Source organism: Schistocerca piceifrons, chromosome X (assembly GCF_021461385.2).
Source record: "Schistocerca piceifrons isolate TAMUIC-IGC-003096 chromosome X, iqSchPice1.1, whole genome shotgun sequence".
NCBI classification, from domain to species: Eukaryota; Metazoa; Arthropoda; class Insecta; order Orthoptera; family Acrididae; genus Schistocerca; species Schistocerca piceifrons.
The window spans coordinates 380,479,778-380,494,760 of NC_060149.1; the positions used below are offsets into that span (position 1 = coordinate 380,479,778).

At 37.9% G+C, this 14,983-nt stretch overlaps 1 protein-coding gene across 2 annotated transcripts in view; it reads right to left on the minus strand.

The window, feature by feature from the left end:
- The window catches only part of LOC124723064 (histone-lysine N-methyltransferase SMYD3), a 104,663-nt gene that overhangs the window by 6,561 nt on the left and 83,119 nt on the right, over window positions 1–14,983 (minus strand). For both annotated transcript variants that reach the window (XM_047248241.1, XM_047248242.1), the window contains exons 7-8: window positions 9,442–9,559; window positions 2,957–3,119 (exon numbers count right to left, since the gene is read on the minus strand). In XM_047248241.1, coding sequence (XP_047104197.1) covers window positions 2,957–3,119; window positions 9,442–9,559 — 281 coding nt within the window. The remainder of the gene's footprint in view (window positions 1–2,956; window positions 3,120–9,441; window positions 9,560–14,983) is intronic.

The window sequence follows — 14,983 nt, forward strand, 5'->3', positions numbered from 1 at the left end:
AATGTCAACTTGGATGCTCTGTTTACTCAAATCATATTGGAAAAAATATCAAAGTTCTGTCTTTAGTCAAAGATAAGCCTCTAGCAACGTATTTTTTGGTAAATGATATTATATTTGACATTCCCTTATATTTAACTATTTTATGGTTTGGCACAGCCTTTGGGTTGGTCTTAAAGATTCTGTGAGAGTGTTTTATTCTTTGACGATGCCAGGACACACTCAATAGGATCACATACAGTGTGTTTTGTTCACAATTTGCTTGGAGTCCATACAGCAACCAATAAAACATTTGCTCAACATCAAATGATGACAACTAGGAATGTTTTAAAAATTTTCTGAAAGGAAAATGACAACATTTACTATATTGCAAACCCAGAAACTGGGAAATTATTACATTTACAAAAATGTGTAGTTCCAGTAAATGACCAACTTGCAGATAATACTTACACACACATTACACATAAACATGTTTGGACAAGCTGCTTCCTCAGTTAAGTGTTAACTACTTCTTCAAACTACAGACTGCTACAAAAAATGTTAACTAGGAATAAATATCTTTACTACGGGATCACAACAGGAATAAATATCACTTTATAACAAGTTACTGAAATTTAGTATTTGTTTATTATTTAATTTAATGAATTTATTTATTACTTAAACTCTTCCTTGAAATGTCAGAGTATTGGTACAGCCTTGGTTTTAAACAAAAATATTTACATTTAATATTTACTTGGTTAATAAATGTTTAGTCCATACAGGGGTTATATATCATTGTAATAATATTACTCATTTTTCTGTGAATAAAAAGCGATAAGGACTGATGTGCTGTACACACTACAACTGATTATCTTATTTACACTTTGACTACATGATCAATTCTTAATATTTTTATGGGACCATCACTACCTATAAGAATTTGCATATACAGTTGATTATTTTTTCTGCAGCAGTTATAATTTAGTTGATTAAATTGCTTCTCATCTTTGGCATGCTCCTCTGTACACAGTCAATACTTCCTCTTACTCCAATATGTTAATTATCTCAAGAAATAGTTTGTGGGGGAGATTGGATAAAGACTTGGTATATCAGTCTTCTGTTTCAAAATTAAGATTTCTTTGTACTTGTTTCCTTCACGAAGTAACTTGAATTTTTATTCTAATTATTTGACAGTATCTAAATACCACTTTTAATTGCTGCAATTAAATTATTATAATCACTTACGGGGACACTGTACGTGAAATTCGTTGAAATTTGACATTTTATGTTTTCTACACCATAATGTACTTTGGAGTTTCCTGAACATTTTGGTATATAATACATTACAATCAGACAATTGTGAGACCTTCAAATAATATTTTGAATGTTAACATGTGACTGTCAAATTTTGTGGCTACGCATATACTGCCACAGTTGAGCAGTCATATCTTTGGAACTACACAGTCTAGAAGGCTGTGAATTGCTTTGTTTTGTGCCTACTGCTATGTCTCAGAAGTTGGCATTACAAATAAACAAATCAGTCTTTTTTTCTGATACTAGTTTTCATTGAAAGTGGTGTGCTTATCGGCTACTTTTGTAATAAGCTAACTAATATTGCTTTTTATACATAAATAAAATAACTAAGCATAAAAGTAACTTCAAGAAACACAAATTTGCGGGTAACAGATATGTGAGACCTGAATATTCTTCTGAAGTACTTTAAAACACATGTGCTAGCAGTGAAGGAAACCACGATAATGTTCCTGAAGTGATGCACTAGGGAGCATGGTCACTTCTGAATTTTCTGGCAGCTTGCATGAATTTACACTTAAACATTCTCTTCCTTTGACAGTAATGGAGGCAATCAAACTTATTTACAGAGATTTGGCAAATCCTGAGATACGAAACAAGTGTTTACATGGGAAGACCCAGAATGTGAATGAGTCCTTCAATAATGTTGTGTGGTTTCGTGTGCCTAAAAATGTATTTGTTGGCCTTATGACTCTAAAGTTAGCAGTGTCTGATGCTGTAATAACTTTTAATGGTGGGAACTATGAAAGACTTAAGGTTCTGGAGAAGTTAGGGGTAAGATTTGGACAGAACACAGCTAAAGGACTGCGGGAACTGGATGAGCTTTGTGTATGTGAAGCAGAGTTAGATGCTCAGCAAATGACAAAAGAAGCAAGAAAGAAAAGGAGGAGGCTGTTGTGACACTGAAGAAGACACAGACTATGGGCCAGGGCAATTCTAGTGGATAAAATATGCAGAAATGTAAGTCTGTATAAGAATTTGTAATAAAAAAGTTCTAAGCCTCAATATCTCTTAACTACATTTTTTGCAATAAATGGTCCATTTTCTACAAAAGGACTGATGGTAGAGACATGAAATTTTCACAGCATGCCAAGTGTAAGATTCAACACATATGGAACTAGAATAATTAAAATATCCTGAGTTGTTTTGTTTTTATGTTTATTTATTTACGAAATTCTGTAAAAAAAATTGAGTTTTTGGAAAAAAAAGATAACATGCCCCACAATACAATTTTAGTAATAATTCTAGTTCAGTGTATCCAGAAAGGTGCATTCAATAATTATGGAAAGTTGTAAGTTGGTGTCTTAAAAAGTTTCCAAGATAATGGGTCACAAAATTCGATAATTTAACACTGGCAGTATAGGACATACAATGTCCCCTTAACTTTCTTGTCATGCTCCGATACAGATGTAAATGTGAAGTTAAGTCCCAACACAATGTACAAACATAACCTCATCTTCACAGTTCATGCAAACTAATTTAAAGATGGAAATATGTTGCTGTAATTAATTAAAACTGAAAGGAAAATCATTGGGAGAGCTTAACTGGAAACCTCATAAAGAATCTTCAACACGTGATTCCCAATTGTTCCAAGTTGCAAGGCTTTGAGCTCTCTCTGTAACATCAGTATTTACTTAAAATATACTTTAATAATGATTGGAAATATTACCTGAGGCCTGGAATTAGCTCCTCACCATATTTTCTTGCCTGCGTAAATAAGCCCATCTGAATAGCAGTTTCAAATGCCATATCCAATGTTTTTACATGCTGCAGATTGTAAGGGTGGAAAAGTCCTTCTTGTTTTTTTAAACAACTAATGCAGACATCCAGATCTTTTAATAAGTCAGGAACATAACAGAACTTCACAGATTTTTGCAGCCGTGTGTATATATCACATGAATTTCATCTACAAATTATCTTTTAATGATAATAATGAAACTTAAGTTATTCTATGTCATCCCACTTCTGTATTATATTATTTCTCAGTAGATGTCATAATACTGTTCCAATTTTTCCACACAATATGCTTAAAAATTGCACAAAAATGGTGATGGTAATCTCGGACAATGTGCACACAACAACAATGACCACTGTTTGGTAAAGTAAACCAATCAGAATTTCCATTAAAAACTAAAATCACATATTATTGAGGAAGCTGTTTCATGTAATTCAGAAATATGAGTAAAAACTGGGGAAAATTAGTTATGATGAAAATAGGGAAAGGTTCAAATGGCTCTGAGCACTATGGGACTTAACTTATAAGGCCATCAGTCCCCTAGAACTTAAAACTACTTAAACCTAACTAACCTAAGGACATCACACACATCCATGCCCGAGGCAGGATTCGAACCTGGGACTGTAGCGGTTGCGTGGTTCCTAGAACTGCTCGGCCATCCCGGCCGGCAAAAATAGGGAAAGAATGACAGTGTAGACACCTCATCAAAATAAAGGATATAAGATGCCCATTAAAAATACAGAAGTTCCTGGAAGAAGATAAAGAACAAGGAATAAGCGGTACAAGTATACACGTGCAGCTAAAGGATTGCAAGACCCTGCCAATGATGCACTAAATAGAGAAAGAGAGAATACGGAGTGCCAATTCTGAAAAATTGTAAAAGATGTAAATAAAAATTCAGCTTTGCTGAAGAACAGAAAACAATTAACAAAACAATTAAATGGCACATACTAGTCTACAATGAAAAATCTGTGAATTCATCTTAAATTGACGATCACTGGTCTGTTACACAGGCCAGCCTGACTATAGTTTTAAGCAGTTTACTACTTCTGTTACAGAAAATGTTGGACTGCTCAACAAATTCTGCCTTAGAAAATAAAATGCACACAGTTAAAACATGATAACATTCAGAAATATGTTTGTGGGGTCCATAAGCAGATTATGCACATGATATTTCTGATTTTGGTTAAATGGTGACTAAGGTGAGTACAAAAGCATCCCGCTATTAAGTTGTATTTAAATAAATTACAAAAACATGAAACAGAACATTACAGTGCTCCCCATGACCATGGTGTGACATTGCAGGTGTGGATTCTTTCCATCTGTTGGATTCTTCTTCTCCCATAAGTAACTTTTCTTATTAATTTTTATCTTCTTTTCAATACATCTACCTATTGGCATGTAATACTTATATGAAAATCTCAAGATTCTACTTAGATTTAATTCCACTTAAATTTATTGTTCAGATCCTCATGCCAAGTGTTCTGATTTCATTTATGTAATGAGTGTTCATTATGGCACTGTAAATTAAAAGTTACAATCAATTAAAGTTTCCACAATCATTTGCTATGAGAGTAAGTCAATTATTACCCGCAATTTAGTTATAGTTTTGTTTATCTTGGCAGTATTGTCATTTTACGTTGATGACACATACTTTGTCTATTTGTTGTTATATCTTTGCAATTTTATAGCTGCTAGGTTAGTTTCGTTACCACTGCAGTACTGTTAATCATGGCTGCTCCGCTGTCTATTTGCATCAAAGAAGAGCAACATTCAGTGATCCGTTTTTTGTGGTTGGAAGATGTATCAGGGGCCAAAATTCATCAAAGACTTTCGGTACAATGTTTTGCGACAACAGAGTCTACGAATGGATTGAAAAATTCCGAAATGGTCATACAAGTGTTACGTACGATGAAGAAGCCGGACGACCGTTTACCGCCACAAGTGAAGAAACCTTTGAACGTTCACATGAAATTAGTCTCTTAGACAGACGATTAACTATTGACGAAGTGGCACATTGTCTGAAAATTAGTCACAGTTCCGCCTACGAAATCATCCGCAACAGACTTGGGTTTCATAAAGTATGTGCCAGATGGGTCTCAAAACATCTCACAAAGTTGCATAAACAAGCATGCTTGGACATCTGCAAAAAGCATTTGGATCACTATGGTAATGAATGGGTCAATTACTTAGACAGAATCATTACTGGTGACGAAACATGGATCCATCATTACGAGCTGGAGAGTGAACGGCAGAATTTGGAATGGAAACATCCAAATTCGCCATGCAAGAAAAAGTTCAAGATCCAACTGTCAGCACGAAAACTGATGCTTGTGGTTTTTTGGGACGCACATGGTCCAGTACTGGAGCATTGTGGGGAAAGGGGCACAACAACAGTGGGATGCTTATTGCCAGGCTAAAGCCTGCAATTCGAAGCAAACACCAAGGATTGCTGTCAAAAGGTGTTGTGTTGTTGCGCGACAATGCCCGTCTGTATATTGCTGCCCACACTGCTGAAACACTCCAGAAACTCAAATTTTAAGAACTGGATCATCCTCCATATAGTCCTGATCTTGCCTCTTCTGACTACCACTAGTTTGGTTCATTCAAACAGGCATTAAGGGGCCGTCGATTTGCCTCGGACGAAGCAGTGAAAGAAGCGGTGCATTCCGGGCTCACAGCTCAACCGAGAACCTTCTTTTATGAGGGCATCAGGAAGCTTGTACAACAATGGACCAAGTGCCTCGAAATGCAAGGAGATGTGCTGACAAATGATGTTCTTGTAAGTTTCCCATTTTATTACAATAAAATTTTATAGCTACTTTGCAGGTTATAATTAACTGATCCTCATATATGCAAAAACTGGTGAGCTTATCAGTATAGTTCCATAAAGTGACCTAAACCATCCCAAAGTTAAGCATTCCCACTTTCCTGAGAAGTATTTTAAATTACCTAAAACTGATTGTCTTCTACTACACTTAAAGTTCATACACAGCCTCATTTTTCATTGTAGATTTCATCAGATCCACTGTGGGATTCTGGACTTTGATTACATACTTTTGTTGTCTGAATTTTTCTGAATAATCTTACATATAGCACTAATTAATTACTTCATTAATTTAAAAATGTAGTTTCAAATTAACAATTTATTCTTACGCTGCATTTTATAAGAGTCACCTCCACCATGCAAGAGTCAGTCTGTGGTGATTCTGTAATGTAGTAACAACATCTACACTATGTGATCAAAAGTATCCGTAAACCTGGCTGAAGATGACTTACAAGTTCGTGGCGCCCTCCACTGGTAATGCTGAAATTCAGTAAGGTGTTTGCCCCACCCTTAGCGTTGATGACAGCTTCCACTCTCGCCCTCCGCCACACACCGTTGGGTGGCTTGCGGAGTATAAATGTAGAATGTAGAATGTACGCATACATTCAATCAGGTGCTGGAAGGTTTCTTGGGGAATCGTTGCCCATTTTTCATGGAGTGCTGCACTGAGGAGAGGTATCAATGTTGGTCGATGAGGCCTGGCATGAAGTCAGTGTTCCAAAACATGCCAAAGGTGTTCTGTAGGATTCAGGATGCAGGCCAGTCCATTACAGGGATGTTATTGTCATGTAACCACTCTGCCACAGGCCGTGCATTATGAACAGGTGCTCGTGCATGTTGAAAGATGCAATCGCCATCCCTGAATTTCTCTTCAACAGTGGGAAGCAAGAAGGTGCTTAAAACATCAATGTAGGACCGTGCTGTGATAGTGCCATGCAAAACAAGGCGTGCAAGTCCCTCCATGAAAAACACAACCACACCATAACATTCGCTGTACCCATACCCTGCCATTGGATTGCCACATTGTGTACCATGATTCATCACTCCTCACAATCTTTTTCCACTGTTCAATCATCCAATGTTTACGCTCGTTACACCATGTGAGGCGTCCTTTGGCATTTACCGGCATGATGTGTGGCTTACGAGCAGCCGCTTGACGATGAAATCCAAGTTTTCTCACCTCCTGCCTAACTGTCATAGTACTTGCAGTGGATCCTGATGCAGTTTGTAATTCCTGTGTGATGATCTGGATAGATGTCTGCCTATTACACTTTACAACCCTCTTCAACTGTCAGCGGTCTCTGTTGGTCAATAGACGAGGTTGGCCTCTATGCTTTTGTGCTGTACTTGTTCCTTCACATTTCCACTTCACTATCACCTCAGAAACAGTGGACCTAGGGATGTTTAAAAGTGTGGAAATCTCTCATACAGACATATGACACAAGTGACACATTTGAAGTCCATGAGTTCCGCTGAGTGCCCCATTCTGCTCTCTCACGATGTCTAATGACTACTCAGGTTGCTGATATGGAGCACCTGGCAGTAGACGGCAGAACAATGCACTTAATATGAAAAATGTATGTTTTTGGGGGTGTTCAGATACTTTTGATCACATAGTGTATGTCCACCTGTATGGAAAATGTACCACAGTCTGTCTGGTGGATATGTTAAAACAAAACAAAAAAATGTAGTGTTTGCAACACATTTTGTGTCCTGCCATATTGCTCAATAATTCAGTGACAATTTTTGATAGTTACTTTTAATGTGAACTTATGCGATACCCATAACGATGTCAATCTCTAACTCTGACCTGTAGTGACAGTATTGTTTAATGACAATAAAATCTTACTGTGCACTTGTAACTAATGTTCCTGTGAGTTGAAGAACAATGTGATAGCTTGGCTAAACCATGGAGCTACTGTAGACAGTGATTTGTTTTGCATCTTCTGCTGATAAATTTTTTGCGACAGCAGGAAACTACAGTGTTGGTGTTAGGTTACTGCACTTGGACAGTAAATACTATATGACATCAGTCAAGTGTAGTATGTGTCTACCTGTTTATCTGCATAAAACTAGCAATAAACAATGGTTCACAAAATTGAAATAGTATTAATGTGACTGAACTTACTTTCACCATAAAAAAAAATTCAGCCCCTTTTCGACAGACACGTAAATCAGGTAGGCTGCAATAGGACAATGATGAGGAGGAGGAGGAGAAAAAGAAGAAGAAGATGATGATGATGAAAATAGTTTATACACAGTAGAAACAGATAGTGAACTGAATGACAATACACTACAAGAGATACTTAGACCTGTCCATACAAACACTGGAAAAATGAAAATTCTGGTATACTTGTCTCTACCAATGTTTAGTTCATGACAATCTGTACACCTAGTAAAAATATCCAAGCAAGTTTCTAGAATTTCCATGGTGTGCTAAAAGAAACAGTAGCTCATATTCCATGTCTGATTGCAACTTATTGATATCTGATAAATGCAGAGACTTCCAAAATTATGAAAGATACCAACAGCATCTACCTAAAAAAGACAATGGAAGAGCTTCACATACAACAGGGAAAAGAAATAATGTAAATGATCAGACATCTCTGTGCAACAGAACATTATCGACTACATTAAAATTTCCCACTCACTTATTTTGTATGGATTACTCATATGGAAATATTCTCCCTATCTCGATAATATTTTTAAGACAAAAATAAAGAATATCTCCCATCTAACATGCAAAACTTGTCTGGAGGAGCACTTTAGTGCTCTGTGTAAAGGTTAAACAATACCAGCAGTTGGTGTACAGTATTGGGAACAATAAAGCTGAATATGTTGATGGTGGAAAATAATCACCACCAGGAGTCCAGAGCTATGTCATATTATAATATACTGAGGCATAGGCTGAGAAGATCTAGAAATCCACTACTCATTGCTCAGTCTAGAATATTTAACTTTATTTTAAAAAATGAAGCTGTATAACTGGGTGTTAGGAAAGTAAAATAACTCTATGATCTGCACAATATAGATTTTAGTTTTGAAGACTGTATCTATGCTATTGCCTACATTATTATTATGATGTATATAACAAAGCCTATTTTATTGTAAATGATCAACAATGAATAAAGATGCATATTTATCATTTAACAAAATAGATTTATGTTTTTGTAGGTTGGTTCAATGACGGATTTAATGTCAAATGAATGTGGACAAAGTAATTGGCCACCACCACTACAATTTGAAAAAAATTGCATTTTGAATATCATAATGAAGCTGCTTGTTTACATTGAAACATTTTTTTTTAAGGGATTATAGTCAAATACTCAGACCTTCTATACGGATGAGATCATGAACTTATTAAGTAGTTGAAATTGAATAAATCAGCATAAGAATCAATACACAGTATTATCAATTAATGCCAATGCACATGTCCACAGTGACTGATTTCTTTATATTTAAAGTGAACTTAAATTTTGAAGATAAGATATGTGTAATAAATGGTTTTAGTTAAGATGTTTTGATGTTACTTATACAGTCCTCCTCCTCTCTCTCCCTTTCTCACTCACTCTGCCCCTTCAGAAAAGGATACAGCAATATTCTTTCATGTCATTCAGATGACGTTCGGTGAAAGATGAAGCATTTTGATATTCATCTATCAGCTCTTGTGAAATGTCAGTCCCACATTCTGGACATTTGCTTTTGATGCCCTGTAACAAAGGAAAATCCTTACTGTCTCACTTATATATGTAATTTTATTTGTTTCTTGACAAATAACAATGTCATTAGTGACACTTACAAAAATAAAACATCAAATAAGTGTTAGAAATAGGATGATTCTCCTACTTGTGGAAGGCATTAATTCAAATTACGTAACTAAACTGCAACCTAAAACGATACACTATCTTTGTGTCATTTTCTGTAAATATTAACAAAGTGCTTCTACTGTAGCTAATTCCTGGGAAAAACCCACTCAGCGTCATGAAATTTCACAACTCTTTCACTTATACTTATCATCATCCACACTACAGGCTATTCTACAAAATAATTTGAAACTAGGCCTCTAATCACAACATTAATTAAAGTCTTTGACAAAGCACCCACAACATACTAATGGACCATCATAGCAGTGGATAATTTCCTACATCAGGGAACAATATCTCATCTGCAGGGGAAATACAGTAACTAAATGCAATTTAAGTGTATGCAAGGAGCAATGTCCAATCTAATTAGCTGTAATATAGTTACTTTCACTACATATAATTTCCTCCCTACCTGATATGAGGTAAATGTCCTCATCGGTGAACTACTTGTGAGCAGGACAGCAACATGATATAAGACTTTGTTCCAATCAGGGCAGATTGAATTCAACTCAACAAAATGAATATATGAAGCTTCTCAGTGATCCAGATATTCTAAGTACCAAGTGACTTTGGCAATGAAAGATGCTTTACAATGGGAACAGAAGATTCATATTGCAGTATCAATGCACAACCAATACCACACAGGAGACCATCATTGAAGTTGGCAGCACAAGTCCAGTGGCCATCCACCAGTTGTCATTACTACAATGAGCACCGTCCAACCTTGAGCAGTGTCAGGTTCACACCCCCTGTGCAGTAGTGCCACCAGGGCACAAGACTCGACCATATATAGAAATGCCATCTGCAGCGGCAGGCCCCATTACTCTTCAGGGGCCCAGCCAGTCTAGTCCCAGTAGTTTACCTCGCCTCAGAGACATCAGCTCATGGCTAAGACATTTAGCATTGTGGAACTTTGACTTCAGTAAGGCACAACAGAACTATTGTACACAGACTTACAATTGTGCATGTCAACACCACCAGCAGGCAAAGGACTTTGTATCACACCACATGCAGATCTTCAGTGTATAGGTTGAATATTTACAATATATCTAATTTCAGTGATGTTTCTTTATTCATTCCATGTTTGATTTACGCGTAAGTTTTGATACACCTTTCTGAACAGAACTGTATTTTGCACACATGTCTACTACTTGGACACATACCATTTTGTGCCAATGCTAAGCTCCCATATCACATATATAATGGGAAGTCTGAATATATGACCAGAGAAAATAACCATATGATCAAACCTGCTACTTACTTCAAAACAATCAACCTACCCACAGAGTTCGGTAAATTGACATTTATAACAAGGCACTAATTTTTTTTACTAAATTGTAATGAGTACTATTCCTGTACTCCAGTATACATAAAATCAACAGAGCCCTTATAAGAAAGGTGATTTGAGAACTTTGGAGTGTCAAGAAGTCAGTCAGGCAGAAGCAAATTAACTGTACTATATAATAGCTGGATTTTTTTCCATTTTGGAGTGCAAACATGTTGATTTCTATGGATATTCATTTCTTTACTTGTTTTCATATAAATACGAAAAGATGTGACACTGATAAAAATGAGACAAGGATTGCACCAGGTTCCTGTACTTCTGACAAAATTAGAAAGGTGTACTTGAGGCAGGATATATGGGACTTCAGTCAAATGTCAATGCCAAAGCCAAACTCGATACATAAGCAGCTTAATTTTTATACACAAAAGAGATCTTGTTTCACAGTACGTGCTGCTGTGCCACAAAGTGGGGGAGATGCAAAGTGGAAACAGGAATATAGTGATTTAAAGCATGTTGGTTATAGCTGTTCCATGTTGTGGATCTATTTGCAGTATTGTCCAACACCAGTTCAATATTCAGAAAGCATTAGCACAGCGAGTGCCACAATTGGCTGCTACTCTGCAGAATATGATTTAAGAGGAAGAAACAAAACATATGTTACGCGATACCAAGTTTTAAATTATATTTTTATGCAAATGGCAAAATGAAGCCCAGTGTGCATTCCATTTATCTTGTAACTTGTGCTGTGATATACACATCCAAGACTAATCTGAGGTCAGGAATTTAGCAGTGGTAGCGGAAATAATAATATTTGAATATCAAAAGGTCATAGAATACAAAGCCCTACTTATGTCAGTAACACAGTACAATACACTTATCTTAAGGTCAGTTTGTAAACTGAGGGGTAAAACATAATATAGGGCATTTAATATTTTGTGGCACTTCAGTCACAGGCATAGCATTAGGAAAATGTGTTGTCAACATAACTGCCCAAGGTATTGTAGTGTGTCTTATCACATTGATATTGAGGAAAATCCAAATAGTTAGTTTCCACAAACAATTAATGAGACTATCCTTAACACTAAATGAAGCAAATATCCAACAAATCAAAAACACTCAATCATGAAATTAATCAGTTGATGTATACCACTTCAAGACTTTATGTGAACTTAAGTAGCCATTGTTATGTAGAGATTTTCCAGTGATTGTATCGCCCCACAGGAAAACATCACAATCTGACAACATGAAGAGGTCTAATTGTGATTCGCCGATCTTTCAAAGTGCCACCATGCAGTTATGCGTGTCCTCTACATGCGACGCTGTCTGCCAGCCATGCAGCAGCAGCGGCACCTAAGCGGTCAGCCAGTCAGCGGCCGCTAGACTTGGACTCAGTTGTGATTTGACTGTTAAAGTGTACACACGTCTTACTCTGTTTACTTGATCTGTGACTTTCCTGTATTGCGTCGTCCTTGAAATATATTTGTTCAACTTGAAGTTATAACAATTGGCAATGAGGTAGTGATTTTTCTTTTCCATCGTTGACCCACATGTTTCCACGTCTACTTTAGAGCAACTATTGCAAGGTCTCATAGAACAGCAAACGCTGCTCACAAATGCGATTCGTGATTTTGTCGCAGCATCAAATGCGGGGCATCTGTCGTTGTTGTCTCTACTTACTTTCCCTCCTTATGACGAGATGGCGGAAGACTGGTCTGATTACGAAAAACGTCTTCGACAGCACTTCTTGGCATTTCATGTCACGGACGAACAAACATGTTAGTCTCTGTTCCTTTCATGGATTTCACCTCAAATGTATCGGTTGTTGTCGCAATTGGCTCCTTTGAAAGATCCTGCGTCTTTGTCCTTTGCTCAAATGTGCTCACTTCTGTCAGTCTATTTTCAAAAGCAAATGCATGTGGTAGCCTCTCGTGTTGCCTTTTATCGTTGTCAAAAACAACCGAATCAATCCTATCGCGCTTGGGCTGCTGAACTTCACGGCCTCAGTAGAAAGTGTCAGTTTGTTACTGAACTTCACAGAGAATCCTGTGCCGATTCCATGGTACGGGATGCTATTATCCGATCGGTGCCAGACAAAGAAGTTAGGCAACGTGTCCTTCAGTTGGCAAATCCGACTCTAGATGAAGTCCTATCCATCGCTCAGTCTTTTGAAATTTGTCGCGCCACTGGGGCGCAAATAAAGGAATGGGGCGACGTTGGGGAAATACAACCACTGTGCGATGTTGACAAAGTGTGTGGCGTGTCCCCGCCGGCCGACGTGGCTGCAGTACACTCCCAAGTGGAGCCTCAGCCTAACCATAAACAAACCTCTAAGAAACTGCAGCAAAACCCATGGCAACACTCTTTCATGTCCACGGTGTTTTACGAAACATTCACGAGAAGATTGTCCACAACGCTGGGCCGTGTGTCACAAATGCAAAAAAAAAAAGGGTCATGTGTCATCTGTTTGCAAATCCGACCGCAAGCATGATGTTCATGAACATGACTCTGATTCTGATTCTGTGTTGTCTGTCAATTGTATTTCTTACCTTTCTGGGAAGTTATTCCTCACTGTCCAAATACTTGGTCGAGATGTTCACATGCAGGTGGATACTGGTTCTGCTACCACTATCATCAATTCTCAGACGTATCTTCAGTTGGGTTCTCCAATCCTATCACCTGTCACTAGGCAGTTACAGACTTACAACAAACGGAAGATTTCTCTCTTGGGACAATTTGATGCTGGGGTATCTTACAAATCCGTCGTTCGCACTGTTCCCATATTTGTGATCGACCATAGTAACGCGGAGAATCTTTTTGGTTTTGATGCTTTTCGTGTTTTTGGGTTCTCCATAGAGGACACTGTCAATATCGTCTCTGATGCTATTCCTTATGCTCAATTGGATTCCTTGTCGATGACATTTTTGTCCCTTTTTTCTCCTGGATTAGGCCGTGCAAATGACTTTGAAGCTCATATTACGCTCAAACCCACTGCTCGGCCTAAGTTTTTTCGGGCTCGGCCCATTCCTGTGGCCCTTTGTGATCAGGTCAAATGGGAGCTGGATCATCTCACTGTCGTTGCTAAGCCAAATGGTGATATTCATCTCTGTGGCGATTTCAAAGCCACTGTAACTGCTCAATGCCTTATCGACACTTACCCTATGCCTTGACCTGAAGAATTGTTCGCTAAACTTGCTGGAGGCCAGTATTTTTCTAAACTTGACCTGTCTGAAGCTTATCATCAACTTCCTCTCGACGCTGCTTCCCGGCAGTTTCTGGTCCTTAACATGCCTTTCGGCCTCTATCAATACCAACGATTGCCATTCGGGGTTGCCAGTGCCTCTGCTCTCTTTCAGCGATTCTTGGAACAATTATTGCTCACTGTCCCTGGGTGTATAAATTACCAGGATGACATTGTTGTCACTGGCTCCACCACTGATGAACATCTTCAAAATCTCTGCACACTTTTTCATGTCTTACAGACTGCCGGTCTTAAGTGTAATCTTCAGAAATCACAATTTTTTCAGGAATTTATCACGTACTTGGGGTTTCAACTCTCTCGGGATGGTATTCGTCTGCTTCAGCAAACTGTCGCTGCGATCGATGCCCTTCCTCGCCCTACATCTGTTAAGGAACTACAGGCCTTCTTGGGGAAAATAGCATACTATCACAAGTTTTTACCGTCTGCTGCTTCGGTGGCTCAGCCATTGCATCGCCTGTTGCATAAAGACATGCTTTTTCACTGGTCCGCGTCATGCGATGCGGCTTTCCAGAAATTGAAGACTATGGTGAAACAGGCCCCATGCCTGGCTACTTATCGACCTGGCCAACATCTTGTTCTTGCCACGGACGCCTCTCACTACAGTGTCGGTACAGTCCTTGCGCACTGTTTTTATGATGATTCTGAACAACCCATTGCTTATGCCTCCAAAACGCTCACGGATGCCCAACAAAAGTATTCTCAAATTGAAAAAGAAGCTTTGGCCATT